The sequence below is a fragment of the Rhinoraja longicauda genome, chromosome 29 (assembly GCF_053455715.1).
Source record: "Rhinoraja longicauda isolate Sanriku21f chromosome 29, sRhiLon1.1, whole genome shotgun sequence".
NCBI lineage: Eukaryota > Metazoa > Chordata > Chondrichthyes > Rajiformes > Arhynchobatidae > Rhinoraja > Rhinoraja longicauda.
This window is the reverse complement of record NC_135981.1, coordinates 24273537-24289255: the sequence shown is the minus strand read 5'-3', so window position 1 is coordinate 24289255 and position 15719 is coordinate 24273537. Positions and strand designations below refer to the sequence as shown.

At 42.5% G+C, this 15719-nt stretch overlaps 1 protein-coding gene across 2 annotated transcripts in view; it reads right to left on the bottom strand.

Moving 5' to 3' along the window:
• Positions 1-15719, bottom strand: part of spop (speckle type BTB/POZ protein) — a 111584-nt gene that overhangs the window by 38725 nt on the left and 57140 nt on the right. For both annotated transcript variants that reach the window (XM_078424415.1, XM_078424417.1), the window contains exon 4: positions 11167-11318. In XM_078424415.1, coding sequence (XP_078280541.1) covers positions 11167-11318 — 152 coding nt within the window. The remainder of the gene's footprint in view (positions 1-11166; positions 11319-15719) is intronic.

The following is a 15719-nucleotide window of genomic DNA, read 5'->3' as shown; positions in this document are numbered from 1 at the left end:
CTTAAATGTTATCGCTTCATCATCCAGTGTTTCTCATATGAACTGACCTATTCAAAATATTCAAATTAAATATGAAACCAATCCTAAAAGTTGAATAATTAAATCTGTGGGATAATAAGAGCAAGTGTTTTACTATTCAAGGGTGGCATAGTGGCGTAGTTTGTAGCATGCTGCCTCACATCGCCAGAGACCAGGGTTCAACTCTGTGTGGAGTTTGCACATTCTCCCCGTGACCGTGTGGGTTTCCTCCGGGTGCTCCTCTTTCCTCCCCACATCCCAAAGGCCTGCAGGTATGCAGATTAAATGGCCTCTAAATCACCCCTCGTGTGTAGGGAGTGGATGCGAAAGTAGGATAACATACAACTAGTGTGAACGGATGATCAACGGCCAGCATATATTTGCTGGGCCAAAGGGTCAGGGTTTAAGCGTATAATTAAACGAAATAAGTTTCTGAACATGTCTCAGTTAATAATCTACTGATTTTATTAAATTAAGCTAAATAATGAATATCGCTTTGTGAAAGAATCGCACATGGAGAAATAAAAAGTTAAATCCTTCCACTTTTGGAATCTTGTTTGGAGCCCACATTGAATGAATGAATGAATAAGTTTAATGGCCAAGTATGTACACATACAAGGAATGTGCCTTGGTGCTCCACTCGCAAGTAACAACACGAACATACAGTAAACAATCAACATAAGCATAACAATTAAGCATTAAACATTAAGAATACAATATTATGGTTTAAACATGCGAGTGAAATAAACCAGAGCAAAAAGAGACTACAGACTTTGGTTATTGAGTAGAGCTACAACTCGTGGAAAAAAAACAGTTTTTATGTCTGGCTGTGGCTGCTTTGACAGTCCTGAGTCGCCTTCCAGTGGGAAGTGCTTTAAATAGTTTGTGGCCAGGGTGAGAGGGGTCAGAGATGATCTTGCCCACTCGCTTCCTGGCCCTTGCAGTGTACAGTTCATTAATGGGGGGGAAGGTTGCAGCCAACAACCTTCTCAGCAGATCAAACGATTCGTTACAGCCTCCTGATGTCGTGCTTGGTGGCTGAGCCAAACCAGACCATGATGGAGAAGGCGAGGATGGACTACAATTGCAGTATAGAATTGGACCATCATTGCCCCTGTGGCATATTGTGTTTCCTCAGCTGCTTCAGGAAGTACACCCTCTGTTGGGCCTTTTTGACTGTGGGAGTCGATGGTGGCCCCCCATTTAAGGTCCTTTGAGATGATGATTCCAAGAAACTTAAATCACTCCACAGATGTGACTGTGGTGTGTTGATGGTGAGTGGGGGGAGGGGAGGGGGAGCTCTCCTAAAGTCTATAATCAGTTCCACTGTCTTAAGAGCATTGAGCTGCAGGTTGTTGCACTGACACCAGGATGCCAGCTGTGTCACTTCCTGTCTGTAGGCAGATTCCTTCCCATCCTGGATCAGTCAATCAGGGTCGAGTCATCCGCAAACTTGAGAAGTTTGACAGAGGAGTCTGTGGAGGTGCATTCGTTGGTGTAGAGAGAGTAAAGGAGAGGGGAGAGTACGCAGCCTTGCGGTACTCCTATGCTGAGGGTCTGCGGGTCCGAGATGTGTTTTCCCAGCCTCACATGCTGCTTCCTGTCCGTCAGGAAGTTGATGATCCACTGACAGAGGGGTTCAGGCACAGTCAACTGGGAGAGTTTGGAGTGTAGTAGCTCTGGCACAATGGTATTAAATGCAGAGCTAAAGTCCACAAACAAAATCCTGGCATAAGTCCGCTTTGTGCTGGAGGATGAAGTGCAGGCCTAGATTGACTGCGTCATCCACCGATCTATTGGCCCAGTATGCAAACTGCAGGGGGTCCAGCAGGGGATTTGTGATGTTTTTCAGCTGGGCCAACACGTCTTTCAAAGGTCTTCATGACTACAGAGGTCATCGCGACAGGCCTGTAGTCATTAAGACCAGTGATCCTTGTCTTTTTCGGTACAGGGACAATAGTGGAGACTTTGAAGCAGGCAGGGACAGTGCAGGTTTGTAGAGTCTGGTTGAAAATGTCTGTGTAGACCGGTGCCAGTTCGGCACAGAGCTTGAGGGTAGAGGGGAAAACACTGGAGATGTGCTGAAGATTTCCGGCTTTTCTGTCTCCTGAATAGCCTCTCCACCTCCTCAATTTCTATTGTTGGATTCAAGTAACTTTTACTTTTGGTCATAAAATTCAAGGTGGAATGAAGCAAAGCAGCCTCACTGCAAACCTCTGTGGTAATAAAAACTGGCTACACGAAGATTCAAAGGAGATTGACATCTTATAAAGCAAAACTGAAGTGTGCATTTAAAAGCAAATTTTATAGGTAATAGACAATAGGTGCAGGAGTAGGCCATTCGGCCCTTCGAGCCAGCACCACCATTCAATGTGATCATGGCTGAACATTCTCAATCAGTACCCCATTCCTGCCTTCTCCCCAGACCCCCTGACTCCGCTATCCTTAAGAGCTCTATCCTGCTCTCTCTTGAATGCATTCAGAGAATTGGCCTCCACTGCCTTCTGAGGCAGAGAATTCCACAGATTCACAACTCTGACTGAAAAGGTTTTTCCTCATCTCCATTCTAAATGGCCTACCGCTTATTCTTAAACTGTGGCCCCTGGTTCTGGACTCCCCCAACATTGGGAACATGTTTCCTGCCTCTAACGTGTCCAACCCCTTAATAATCTTATGTTTCGATAAGATCCCCTCTCATCCTTCTAAATTCCAGTGTATACAAGCCTAGTCACTCCAGTCTTTCAACATACGACAGTCCCGCCATTCTGGGAATTAACCTAGTAAACCTACGCTGCACGCCCTCAATAGCAAGAATATCCTTCCTCAAATTTGGAGGCCAAAACTGCACACAGTACTCCAGGTGCGGTCTCACTAGGGCCCTGTACAACTGCAGAAGGACCTCTTTGCTCCTATACTCAATTGCTCTTGTTATGAAGGCCAACATTCCATTGGCTTTCTTCACTGCCTGCTGTACCTGCACGCTTCCTTTCAGTGACTGATGCACTTGGACACCCACATCTCGTTGTATGTCCCCTTTTCTTAACTTGACACCATTCAGATAATAATCTGCCTTCCTATTCTTACCACCAAAGTGGATAACCCCACATTAAACTGCATCTGCCATGCATCTGCCCACTCACACAACCTGTCCAAGTCACCCTACAACCTCATAGCATCTTCCTCACAGTTCATACTACCACCCAGCTTTGTATCATCTGCAAATTTGGTAATGGTACTTTTAATCCCTTCATCCAAGTCATTAATGTATATTGTAAATAGCTGCGGTCCCAGCACCGAGCCTTGCGGTACCCCACTAGTCACTGCCTGCCATTCTGAAAGGGACCCATTTATCCCCACTCTTTGCTTTCTGTCTGTCAACCAATTTTCTATCCATGTCAGTACCCTACCCCCAATACCATGTGCTCTAATTTTGCCCACTAATCTCCGATGTGGGACCTTGTTGAAGGCTTTCTGAAAGTCAAGGCACACCACATCCACCGGCTCTCCCCTGTCAATTTTCCTAGTTACATCCTCAATAAATTCCAGAAGATTAGTCAATCATGATTTCCCCTTCGTAAATCCATGCTGATTCGGAACGATCCTGTTACTGCTATCCAAATGCTCCGCAATTTTGTCTTTTATAATTGACTCCAGCATCTTCCCCACCACTGATGTCAGACTAACTGGTCTATAATTTCCCGTTTTCTCTCTCCCTCCTTTCTTAAAAAGTGGGATAACATTAGCTACCCTCCAATCCACAGGAACTGATCCCGAATCTGTAGAACATTGGAACATGATCACCAATGCGTTCACAATTTCTAGAGCCACCTCCTTAAGTACCCTGGGATGCAGACCATCAGGCCCTGGAGATTTATCAGCCTTCAGTCCCATCAGTCTACCCAACACCATTTCCTGCCTAATGTGGATTTCCTTCCGTTCCTCCGTCACACTAGGACCTCTGGCCACTAGAACATCTGGGAGATTGCTTGTATCTCCGCCTTTGACACCATAAATCACTCCATTCTCCTCACCCGACTTGAAACCTCCTTTAACATCACCGGCACAGCCCTACCCTGGTTCAAATCTTACCTCTCTGACAGGCACCAGTTCATCTCCATTAACAACTGTAAATCCCCCACCGCTCCCCTCTCCCAAGGTGTCCCCCAAGGCTCAGTCCTTGGCCCCCCTCCTCTTCATCCTATACCTGTTCCCCCTTGGTCAATTAATCCGCCGTCATGGTCTCAACTTCCACTGCTTCGCCGATGATATCCAGCTCCTCATCTCCACCAAGTCAATCTCCACCACCACACACTCTACACTGACAAACTGCATCACTGAAATAAAATCTTGGCTTCAATCAAATTTCCTCAAACTCAACTGCAACAAATCTGAAATGATCATCATTGGTCCAAAAACGCTCACCAAATCCACCCAAAACTTCATCCTCAATATTGATGGTCTCCCAGTATCCACCTCCCCTCACATCCGGAATCTTGGAATCATCTTTGATCAAACCCTCTCCTTCGACAAACACATCACAAAGACAGCCTTCTTCCACCTCAAAAACATTGCCCGTCTCCGTCCATCCCTCTCCTCCACAGCTGCAGAAACCCTCATCCACGCCTTCATCACCTCCCGTCTGGACTACTGCAACAGCTTCCTCTATGGCTCACCCTCAAAAATCATCAGTAAACTTCAATACATTCAAAACTCCGCTGCCCGTCTAGTCACCCACTCCCCGATCCGTGACCATATCACCCCCGTCCTTTACAAACTCCACTGGCTCCCCATCCCCCAGAGAATCCAGTACAAAATCCTCCTCATGACCTACAAAGCCCTCCATAACCTGGCCCCATCCTACCTGACTGACCTCCTCCACAGGCACACTCCCACCTGCACCCTCCGCTCTGCTGCTGCCAATCTCCTGTCCCCCCCCATCCAGACCAAACTCAGATCCTGGGGGGACAGGGCTTTCTCCATCGCTGCTCCCACCCTATGGAACCCAAACCGTCAGAGACTCCTCCTCACTCACCACATTCAAAACATCACTGAAGTCTCACCTGTTCAGCACTGCCTTCAACCACTGAAGGTCACCTCACCTACTGTCTCCTTTTTCTGCTCGTTTACTTATTTATCTATTTATTCACTTCTCTATGTTCTAGAAATCCCTGTAAAGCGTCTTTGAGTGTTTGAAAAGTGCTATATAAATGTAATGCATTATTATTATTATTATTATCTTCCGTAGTGAAGACAGATCCAAAGTACCGGTTCAACTCATCTGCCGTTTCCTTGTTCCCCATAATAAATTCCCCTGCTTCTGTCTTCAAGTGACCCACATTTGCCTTGACTATTTTTTTCCTCTTCACATACCTAAAAAAGCTTTTACTATCCTCCTTTATATTATTGGCTAGTTTACCCTCGTACCTCATCTTTTCTCCCAGTATTGCCTTTTTAGTAATTTTCTGTTGCTCTTTAAAAGAGTCCCAATCCTCTGGCTTCCCACTCTTCTTTGCTATGTTGTACTTCTCTTTTATTTTTATGCTGTCCTTGACTTCCCCTGTCAGCCACGGGTGCCTCTTACTCCCCTTAGAATCTTTCCTCCTCTTTGAGATAAATTGATCCTGCAACTTCTGCATTATTCCCAGGAATACCTGCCATTGCTGTTCCACCATCTTCCCTGCGAGGGCCTCCTTCCAGTCAATTCTGGACAGCTCCTGCCTCATGCCTCTGTAATTCTTTGCTATACTGTAATACTGTATAGTAGTATCTTTTTTCTGCAAAGTCAGAGCTTGCAGAACTTGACAGCACTATTAAATCTCTGAAATCATTAAATATTCCACTTCCATCAGAATGTGTTGCTCATTAATGTGAAAAAATAAAAATCACATTTTCTTCAAAAGCTGATATCTAAGGAAGAGGAGAAATGAAATCCCTTCAGTTTTCTTAAAGAAATGTTGATCAACATGCGTTGTATAAAGCATCATGCAAAAAAAAAAAAACAATTCCAATCGACAAGCCCTCAAAGAAACATTTAGAGCTGTATTGTAATATTATAGAAATTAAGTTCATGCAGAGTACAAAAAGCCAAAATAACTTTAACGGTGAAAGTCTGTAGAGTATTTAAACTACAGTTTAAACTAGCATGTTACATAAAACTGATTGTTGAATGCATCAATGTTCGCATGCGCACAAATCATGATACTTTATAGAGATGCAAAATCAAAGGATGAGTAAATGGTTTCAGACTTCCATACAGGAACAGCCCTGCTTCGTTCAACATTAAACTTCACTTAAAAGGCCAGTTTGATTGTGCAACTGCCCAATAGCTAAAATGCAATCGTTCCCTTCCAGATACAAAAATAATTGAAGTCAAGTAAAACATGTTAAAAATTTATGATAGGCCCTTCAGCATCCAAGGAAAAATATATCTCATGAACCATTTTTGTTACTTTTCAACCTAAAATGCCAATTCACTTAAAATGCCACAGAAGGCTGTGGAGGCCAAGTCAATGGATATTTTTAAGGCAGAGATAGATAGATTCTTGATTTATACGGGTGTCAGGGGCTATGGGGAGAAGACAAGAGAATGGGGTTAGAAAAGAGCAATAGATCAACCTGAATGGTGGCCAATTAGGAAAAGGGGAGATGCAACGTGACCTGGGTGTCATGGTGCACCAGTCATTGAAAGTAGGCATGCAGGTGCAGCAGGCAGTGAAGAAAGCGAATGGTATGTTAGCATTCATAGCAAGAGGATTTGAGTATAGGAGCAGGGAGGTTCTGCTGCAGTTGCACAGGGCCTTGGTGAGACCGCACCTGGAGTATTGTGTACAGTTTTGGTCTCCTAATCTGAGGAAAGACATTCTAGCCTTAGAGGGAGTACAGAGAAGGTTCACAAGATTGATCCCTGGGATGGCAGGACTTTCATATGAAGAAAGACTGGATAGACTAGGCTTATACTCGCTGGAATTTAGAAGACTGAGGGGGGATCTTATTGAAACATATAAAATTCTTAAGGGGTTGGAGAGGCTAGATGCGGGAAGATTGTTCCCGATGTTGGGGAAGTCCAGAACCAGGGGTCACAGCTTAAGGGTAAGGGGGAAGTCTTTTAGGACCGAGATGAGAAAACATTTCTTCACACAGAGTGGTGAGTCTGTGGAATTCTCTGCCACAGAAGGTAGTTGAGGCCAGTTCATTGGCTATATTTAAGAGGGAGTTAGATGTGGCCCTTGTGGCTAAAGGGATCAGGGGGTATGGAGAGAAGGCAGGTACAGGTTACTGAGCTGGATAATCAGCCATGATCATATTGAATGGCGGTGCAGGCTCGAAGGGCCAAATGGCCTACTCCTGCACCTATTTTCTATGTTTCTATGTTTCTATAGCGGAGTAGACTTGATGGGCCGAATGGCCAATTCTGCTCCTATCACTTATATACAGTGCCTTCCATAATGTTTGGGACAAATACCCATCATTAATTTATTTGCCTCTGTACTCCACAAATTGAGATTTGTAATAGAAAAAAATCCCATGTGGTTAAATAATTTATTAAAGGGTATTTTTATACATTTTAGTTTCAATATGCAGAGATTACAGCTGTGTTTATACATAGTCCCCCCAATTCAGGGCAACATAATGTTTGGGACACATGGATTCACAGGTGTTTGTAATTGCTCAGGCGTGTTTAATTGCCTCTTTAATGCAGGTATACGAGAGCTCGCAGCACCTAGTCATTCCTCCAGTCTTTCCATCACCTTTGGAAACTTTTATTGCTGTTTCTCAACATGAGGACCAAAGTTGGGCCAATGAAAGTCAAAGAAGCCATTATGAGACTGAGAAACAAGAATAAAACTATTAGACATCAGCCAAAACTTAGGCTTACCAAAATCAAATGTTTGGAACATCATTAAGAAGAAAGAGAGCATTACTAATCACAAAGGGACTGGCAGGACAAGGAAGACCTCCACAGCTGACGACAGAAGAATTCTCTCCATAATAAAGAAAAATCCCCAAACACCTGTCCGACAGATTAGAAACATTCTTCAGGAGTCAGGTGTGGATTTGTCAATGATCACTGTCCGCAGAATACGTCATGAACAGAAATACAGAGGCTACACTGCAAGATGCAAACCACTGGTTAGCCACAAAAATAGGATGGCCTGGTTACAGTTTGCCACGAAGTACTTAAAAGAGCAACCAAAGTTCTGGAAAAAGGTCTTGTGGACAGATGAGATGAAGATTAACTTATATCAGAGTGATGCCAAGAGCAAAGTATGGAGAGAAGGAACTGCCCAAGATCCAAAGCATACCACCTCATCTGTGAAACACGGTGGTGGGGGTGTTATTCATTTTAGATTTAGAGATACAGAGCGGAAACAGGCCCTTCGGCCCACCGGGTCCGCGCCGCCCAGCGATCCCCGCACATTAACACTATCCTACACACACTAGGGACAATTTTTACATTTGCCCAGCCAATTAACCTACATACCTATACGTTATGGCCTGGGCATGTATGGCTGCTGAAAGTACTGGCTCACTTATCTTCATTAATGATACAACCGCTGATGGTAGTAGCATAATGAATTCTGAAGTGTATAAAACACACCCTATCTGCTCAATTCAAACAAATACCTCAAAACTCATTGGCCAGCGGCTCATTCTACAGCAAGACAATGGTCCCAAACAGACTGCTAAAGCAACAAAGGAGTTTTTCAAAGTTAAAAAATGGTCAATTCTTGAGTGGCCAAGTCAATCACCCGATCTGAACCCAATTAAGCATGCCTTTTATATGCTGAAGCGAAAACTAGCCCCCAAAACAAGCATAAGCTAAAGATGGCTGCAATACCAGAGCATCACCAGAGAAGACACCCAGCAACTTGTGATGTCCATGAATCACAGTCATTGCATGCAAAGGATATGCAACAAAATACTAAACATGACTACTTTCATTTACATGACGTTGCTGTGTCCCAAACATTACTGTGCCCTGAAATGGGGGGACTATGTATAAACACTGCTGTAATTTCTACGTGGTGAAACCAAAATGTATAAAAACAGCCTTTATTAAAATCTGGCAATGAGCACTTTAACCACATCTGATTTTTTCTATTACAAATCTCAAATTGTGGAGTACAGAGGCAAATAAATAAATGATGGGTCTTTACCCCAAACACTATGGAGGGCATTGTAGTTTTAAAAAAATCACAGAGGCATGCAAATCAAATAATCCTGTAAAAAAGAAGTGTCCCCAGATTGAAACTGTTCACTTTGATCCTGCAAACCAATATAAATCCAGTACGTGAATCAAATTGAGATTTCACCTGCTCTCAGAATGGGTTAACTATCTTTTTAACTTCTAACAATTTTTTCAGCTCCTCAAAATCAATCACTAGCTCTAAAAATATATACTACTTAAGTTTTATTCAAAATGGGAAGTACAATACATATATACACGCTGGGAAGAACAAACCTTTACATTTATTTTACCTTCGTTTTTTCGCTTTCCATAAAAATAAACAAATCTTCAATCTAATGTTCCTTCCTTCTCATAATCTCTCCATGTAAAATTAAAAAGCTTAAAGCAAGCTGCCTTCTGTTTGACTGGCCATGTAGCAAATGCAGACTTGTAAATGAGCAGAATAAATACTTGGGTGTCCACATCAAAGAGGATCTGACATGGACAACGCACATTGCCGCACTGGTGGGTAAGGCAAGGCAGCGCCTTTACCACCTTATACAGCTGAGGAAATTCAGAGTGTCTCTGAGGATCCTTCATTGCTTCTACTCTGGGGCTGTAGAGAGCATCCTGTCCGGCAACATTACAGTCTGGTTTGGGAACAGCTCTGCCCAGGACAGGATGGCCCTGCAGAGAGTAGTGCGTTCGGCAGAACGCACCATGGGAACTACACTCGCCCCCCTGCAGGACCTATACATCAGGAGGTGCAGATCGAGAGCAAGCAAGATTATGAGGGACCCCTACCACCCCAGCAACGGACTGTTCCAGATGCTATGGTCAGTCAAGCGCCTCCGCTGTCACGCTGTGAAAACAGAGGATGAGACGGAGTTTCTTCCCACAGGCCATCAGGACTGTTAACTTTTATAACTCCAGGGGCTACATTTTGTCTTCTCTGTATTAACTTTATTTATATGCTGTAACTGTAATTCTTTTTTGTGCACAATCCGCAGGCATTGCCACTTTCATTTCACTGCACATCGTGTATGTGCATGTGACAAATAAACTTGACTTGACTTGTTTTACTATTACATACACAAATACAAAATTCAGATGTGACTCCAAGTTCCACCAAACTTGCAACTATATCTGCAAGATCATAACTTAAGTTGGAAGCCTTGCTGCCCAGTTATAGCTCTTATTTTTTTTTGTTACAAGCAGCTGTAGCAAATGGTGCCAATAGCAATTCATTATTCAGTTGGTGATTTCTGCTGCTCATGGCCAAATCTATGTAGGAATCCTAATTAATATGTCCTTCAGCTCAAGCCACATTACCTGGCTCAGCAATTTTTCTGCTGTGACAGAAGCGAAGGTTAATGGAGTGTTGCCGCTTGTCTGTTTTATTGCAGTTTTGAGCACCGTGTCTTTGTTATATTTGCTATAACTTCCAGGCCTCTCGTGAGCATTTATACTTGGACAGAAATGATTTCAATAAATCTAATTAGAAATAGGAAGCAAACCAAATGACAGCAAGACATTTCTTATTTTTTGATGGTAGATGGGAGAAGGGGAGGCTGTTACTGCTGGAGTGCATAAGTTTCCCATTGGCAGCAAGTGCAGAAAGAGAAGCATAAAGAACTTAATAAAATTAATTAATGATCAGAGTGAGCAAATAGAAATATCAATTAATGTTGGAAATCCTAAATGAACTGTACACCAGGCAATGACTTGGTAAACCTGTTTTCTTTCCCTCCCCCTCTCCAAGTACTCAGGTCTCAAGCAGAAGATAAGTAGACAATCCAAAAACTCTGGAAAATATTTCTTTAAACAAAGAATAAAGGACTGGCCAGTCAGGCCTGAAAGCACAGAGCTGGGGACACATTGGTCATTAATAGTTGTTACCTTAGACCAGTTTGCACAAATAAATAGAACCGCATTTAAATGCTTCTCCTGTATCTGAAGTATACTGTCACTTCACTTACCCATTGCCTTAGTTTCTTCACCTTTTGCGTTCAGAATGGAGAATTTAAATTTTGCTCTGACTTCACTTTTTGGACAGCTGACTAGCAGCAGGTAGAGTGATAGGTAATCTTTACTTTCCTCATCTAAACCCTTAGGGTTCACTCGGAGGCACCTTAAATATACATAAAAAATGAAATATGTTAAAAAGAAAATGAATGATCACATACAGGCTAAAAAAAATTTAAAAAGCATTTAGATGCAGGTTTGGCCTGCCTCAATTTTCCTCTTCAGCTTGACTTCATCTTAACTATAATCTATATCTGTAGTGTAAAAGAAAGTACAACTCGTTTTGAAAAATTATCTCTCTCTCATTCTAAGTAATTCTATTATTCAACAATTCTGTCTTGCACTTCAGGCCATGGAGTGGATGCCGTTTTTTAACTATTTGTAGTTAACTTTGAAATCATTTGTAGTGCAGCAACTATCCCCAAACAGTTACTAAAATAAGACAGGTAAACAAATGTCTAAACTCAACAATATATTAAGTATCTCCAGTTTGCTTCTCTCCTCAAATTATATAATATTTTGCAATGGACTTATCGTACTTACCATTTTCCCCCTGTAATTATTGTGCAGCACTTGGGAGATGTGGAATACTGCAACAATTTGGATGAAACAAGTTGCTTCTCAGCCCTGATGAACTGAGAAGCATGCCAACTCTTCCTCAGAGCATTTTTATCCAAATTGACCCCAAAGCTCTGGACCTAAACTCCAATTATTGTTTTCCTCCTAATGCCAATCACTTCATTTTTTTTCTGACACTGTTCAAGTTCACTGCTGCTTAGCAGATTATATCCAGTTTAAATGTTGATATTATTCAGTTGCATGTGAAAAGCTTAATGAGTGAATTCAAATAAAAAATGTTTGCAAGGTGCAAAGATTAAATGAAAAAAATTGGTACGCGTTTAATGCCATGAAAACAGAACTACTCACAATACTGACCTTCCTCTACTAGCCTTAATTAGTCACTTGGATTAGCAGTAAGTATGAATACTTAAAGATATAGACCAAGCAAAATTAAGAAAGACTGTTAATCTTGCAAATATTCCAAAGTGAAATATTTCAAAACAATTATGGAAATCAGCTCAAATTCTCAAAAATATACCCTGCTGCAGGGCAGTTGTGGAATTTGTAAAGCTTTTAGACTTCGAGGCGAGTTCTCACTGTTTCATTTAACAGTTAGAATGTTGAATAGAATGGGTGATGGTGGCCAGCGTGGACCAAGGAGCTTGTTTCAATGCAGCCATTCTAAACTATTGTTAATTCTTATAAAAGTGATGGTCAAGATGGAGTATTGATTTCTATTTGCACAAGGGAAGGGGGGTGGGGAAGAAAGGAGGTTGTGCAAAAGAAAGGGGATGGGGATTGTGCAAAAGAAAGGGGATGGGGAATAAAATTGGAGAATTCCCTGACACCTCTCTCCCTTTTCTTGATCTCTCTCTCCATCAGAGGGGACAGACTATATAGACTGACATCTACTGGAAACCTATCGACTCTATAGTCTTGTAGAGGCATATAAGATTATGAGGGGAACTAGATTAGAAGCACTTTCACACAAAGGAGGAGAATCACGAACCAAGGAGAGAGATTTAAGGCAAGAGGGGCAAGATTTAATAGGAACCCAGGGGGCAGCTTTTCCCAGAGGTGGGTATGGCACGAGTTGCCAGAGGAGGCAGTTGAGCCAGATACTATAACCAAATTTAAGATATTTGGACAGGTAAATGCACAGGAAAGATTTAGAGAGATATGGGCCAAACATTGGCAGGTGGGACTAGTGTAGATTTGGGCAGCTTGGTTAGCATGGGCAAGTTGGAGTGAAGGGTCTATTTCTGTGCTGTATGACATTATGATTCCCAGTTATTCGGACTACACTTCCTCTCACCCTGCCTCTTGCAAGACGCAATCCCCTACTCTCAAAGCATCAGTCTCAGCCGAATCTGCTCCCAAGATACAGCTTTCCATTCCAGGACATCCCTCACCCGCATCTCCACAGTGTCCCGAAGTTCTGTTCTCGCTCCTCCTCACCACAGACAAAACAAGGACAGAGTTGCTTTGGTCCCAACCTTTCACCCTGCCAGTCTCTGCTTCCATCACATCATCCTCTGACTTTCCCTTCACCTCCAACCACAAGTCACATCTTCCCATCTACATCTCTGTCTTCCCTGTGCAGAGACCGCTTCCTCCGTAATTCCTTCCCACCCAAACGACCCTCTCGCCGGGTACTTTCCCCTGCAATGACAGATGTAAATCTGTCCCTGTACCTCCTCCCTCGCTTCCATCCATGGACCTCAGCAGTCCTTCCAGGTTCATGTGCACCTCCTTTATTGCATCTACTGCATTTGGTGTTCCATTGTGGCCTCCTGACCAACCGAAGACTTGATGAATGTTTCGCCTCACAGATCTCCTGGTTGCTAACTATTTTAACTCCCCTTCCTATTCCCCAACTGAGCTTTTTTCCTGGGCCTCCTCCATTCCCAGAGTGAGACCACACAAACTGGAGGAACAGCACCTCATATTTCCCTCCCCCTCCCCCTCCCCCTCCACTCATTCCTTTGGCGTTGCAATTTGCAACTCAATTATTTTGTCTTGTATCTTTTTCCATCGCTGGGCTTTGTCCAACCATCTGGACATCACCCTTGCCTGTATTCACCCATTATCTGCCATGCTTTGTCCTGCCCCTCCTAGCTTTCTTCCTCCTCCCCCCCACCCCATCTGAACAAGACCTGAAACGTCACCTATCTATGTTCTATAGGGGTGCTGACTAGCCCGCTGAGTTACTCCAGCACTTTGGGTCGTTTGTTTCTCATTAGATTGGCTCCCCTTCCATGAGAACAAGGTTAGAACGACCAGCTTTCTCATCATTATTCGATTATCCAAGTACAAAAAGTCATCTTTCAGGAATGTATAATAAATAAGCAGAAGTGTTTTGTTCTGTAAATTATTTTTAGGTTCAACTAAAAACAAGTGCAAATATTGGCAAACACATGAAGTTAACACTGAACCCCAGTGTCAATCACTGTGCACCGTCTGAGTTACATTGGTGAGGCAGAAACAGCATTCTATACTACACATATAATAGTGTTATCACCTACCCCAGCCGTGTTAGATTCCAACACTGGCAGAACAATAATGAACATTTTTATCAATATACATGCTCAACTTTGTTTTTTTAAATTATCCTTTAAAAAGACTGATTTATACCAAAATCCATCTTCAGAGAAAGTAAAAATTGCAACATCCCACAAATTAAGTAGATTCCATATTATTACACTTACAATTCACCCTTTGATCATACTTGGAAAGTTCAGTAACTTGGAATATATATTATGTATATAGCAAAGATATGCTATAACTTTTCAACTGAATGCATGCAGTATTAGCTGGATCTAAAGCAAAATGTACATTAACAATATGAAGCATTACAACACATACTGACATTGTTTCTATAACATATTCAGTTTTCTGAAAATGTACTTCAAGACTGTGCTGGGATCTGTTTGTGATATATATAAACGACTTGAATGTAAATGCAGATGGGCTGGCTATTGCATTTGAAGATAATGCTAAAATTGGTGGAGTTGCAGACAACGAAAGGGTGATGGATAAAGAATGAAAGAAAGACTGTCAAGGAATACAGCAGGATTAAGATCAGTTACAAATATGGGTGCAAAAATGGCAGATGGAGCTTAACTCAAGCAAGTGCGAGGTGTTGCACTTTTGGAGGCTGAATACAAGAACAGATACAGCTAACAGCAAGGCTCTTACTAGCATTCATGCAGAGAGAGATCTCCCTGAAAGTGGCAATACAAAGTAGATAGTGTGGCAAAGAGGGTATATGAAACGCTTGCCATTATTGTCAGGAATTTAAAAAAACTTTGGTTAGACCACATTTGGAATACTGTGTGCAGTTCTGGTCATCCCATTACAGGAAGGGTGTGGAGGCTATGGAGAGGTTGCAGAAGTATCAGAATGCTGCCTGGATTAGAAGGTATTAGTTATAAGGTGAGGTTGGACAAACTTGGATTGTCTTCTCTGGAGCATTGGAAATTGAGGGGAATCCCATCAGAAGTTGAGAGAGACTGGGTAGACAGTCAGAACCATTTTTGCCCAAGGTGAAAATGTCAAAGACTGGTGTGCATAATTTTAAGGTGGGAGGGGAAAGGTTTAAAGGATTAAACAAAGTGGTGAATGCATGGAATGCGCTGCCAGAGGTGTTGGTGGGAGCAGATATGATAGTGGTATTTAAGAAGCTTCTACACGCCATTTGTGGCATCATTGTGGGGGCTGATGGACCCGTGCTGTTGCCATGTGTGATGGACAGTGCTGTTTTATGCTCTTGTTTTATATTCTAAGACTGTGACTTTAGAGATTCTAAAATTTGTAATTACTGGACAAACAACAATAACTAAAGCTGTAATAAAGATTTCTAGCAATGGAAAGTGACAAAAAAACAATTTGCCCCTTGAACCCCGTCAACCACCTTCCACCACAACAACCCCAATTACCTGACATT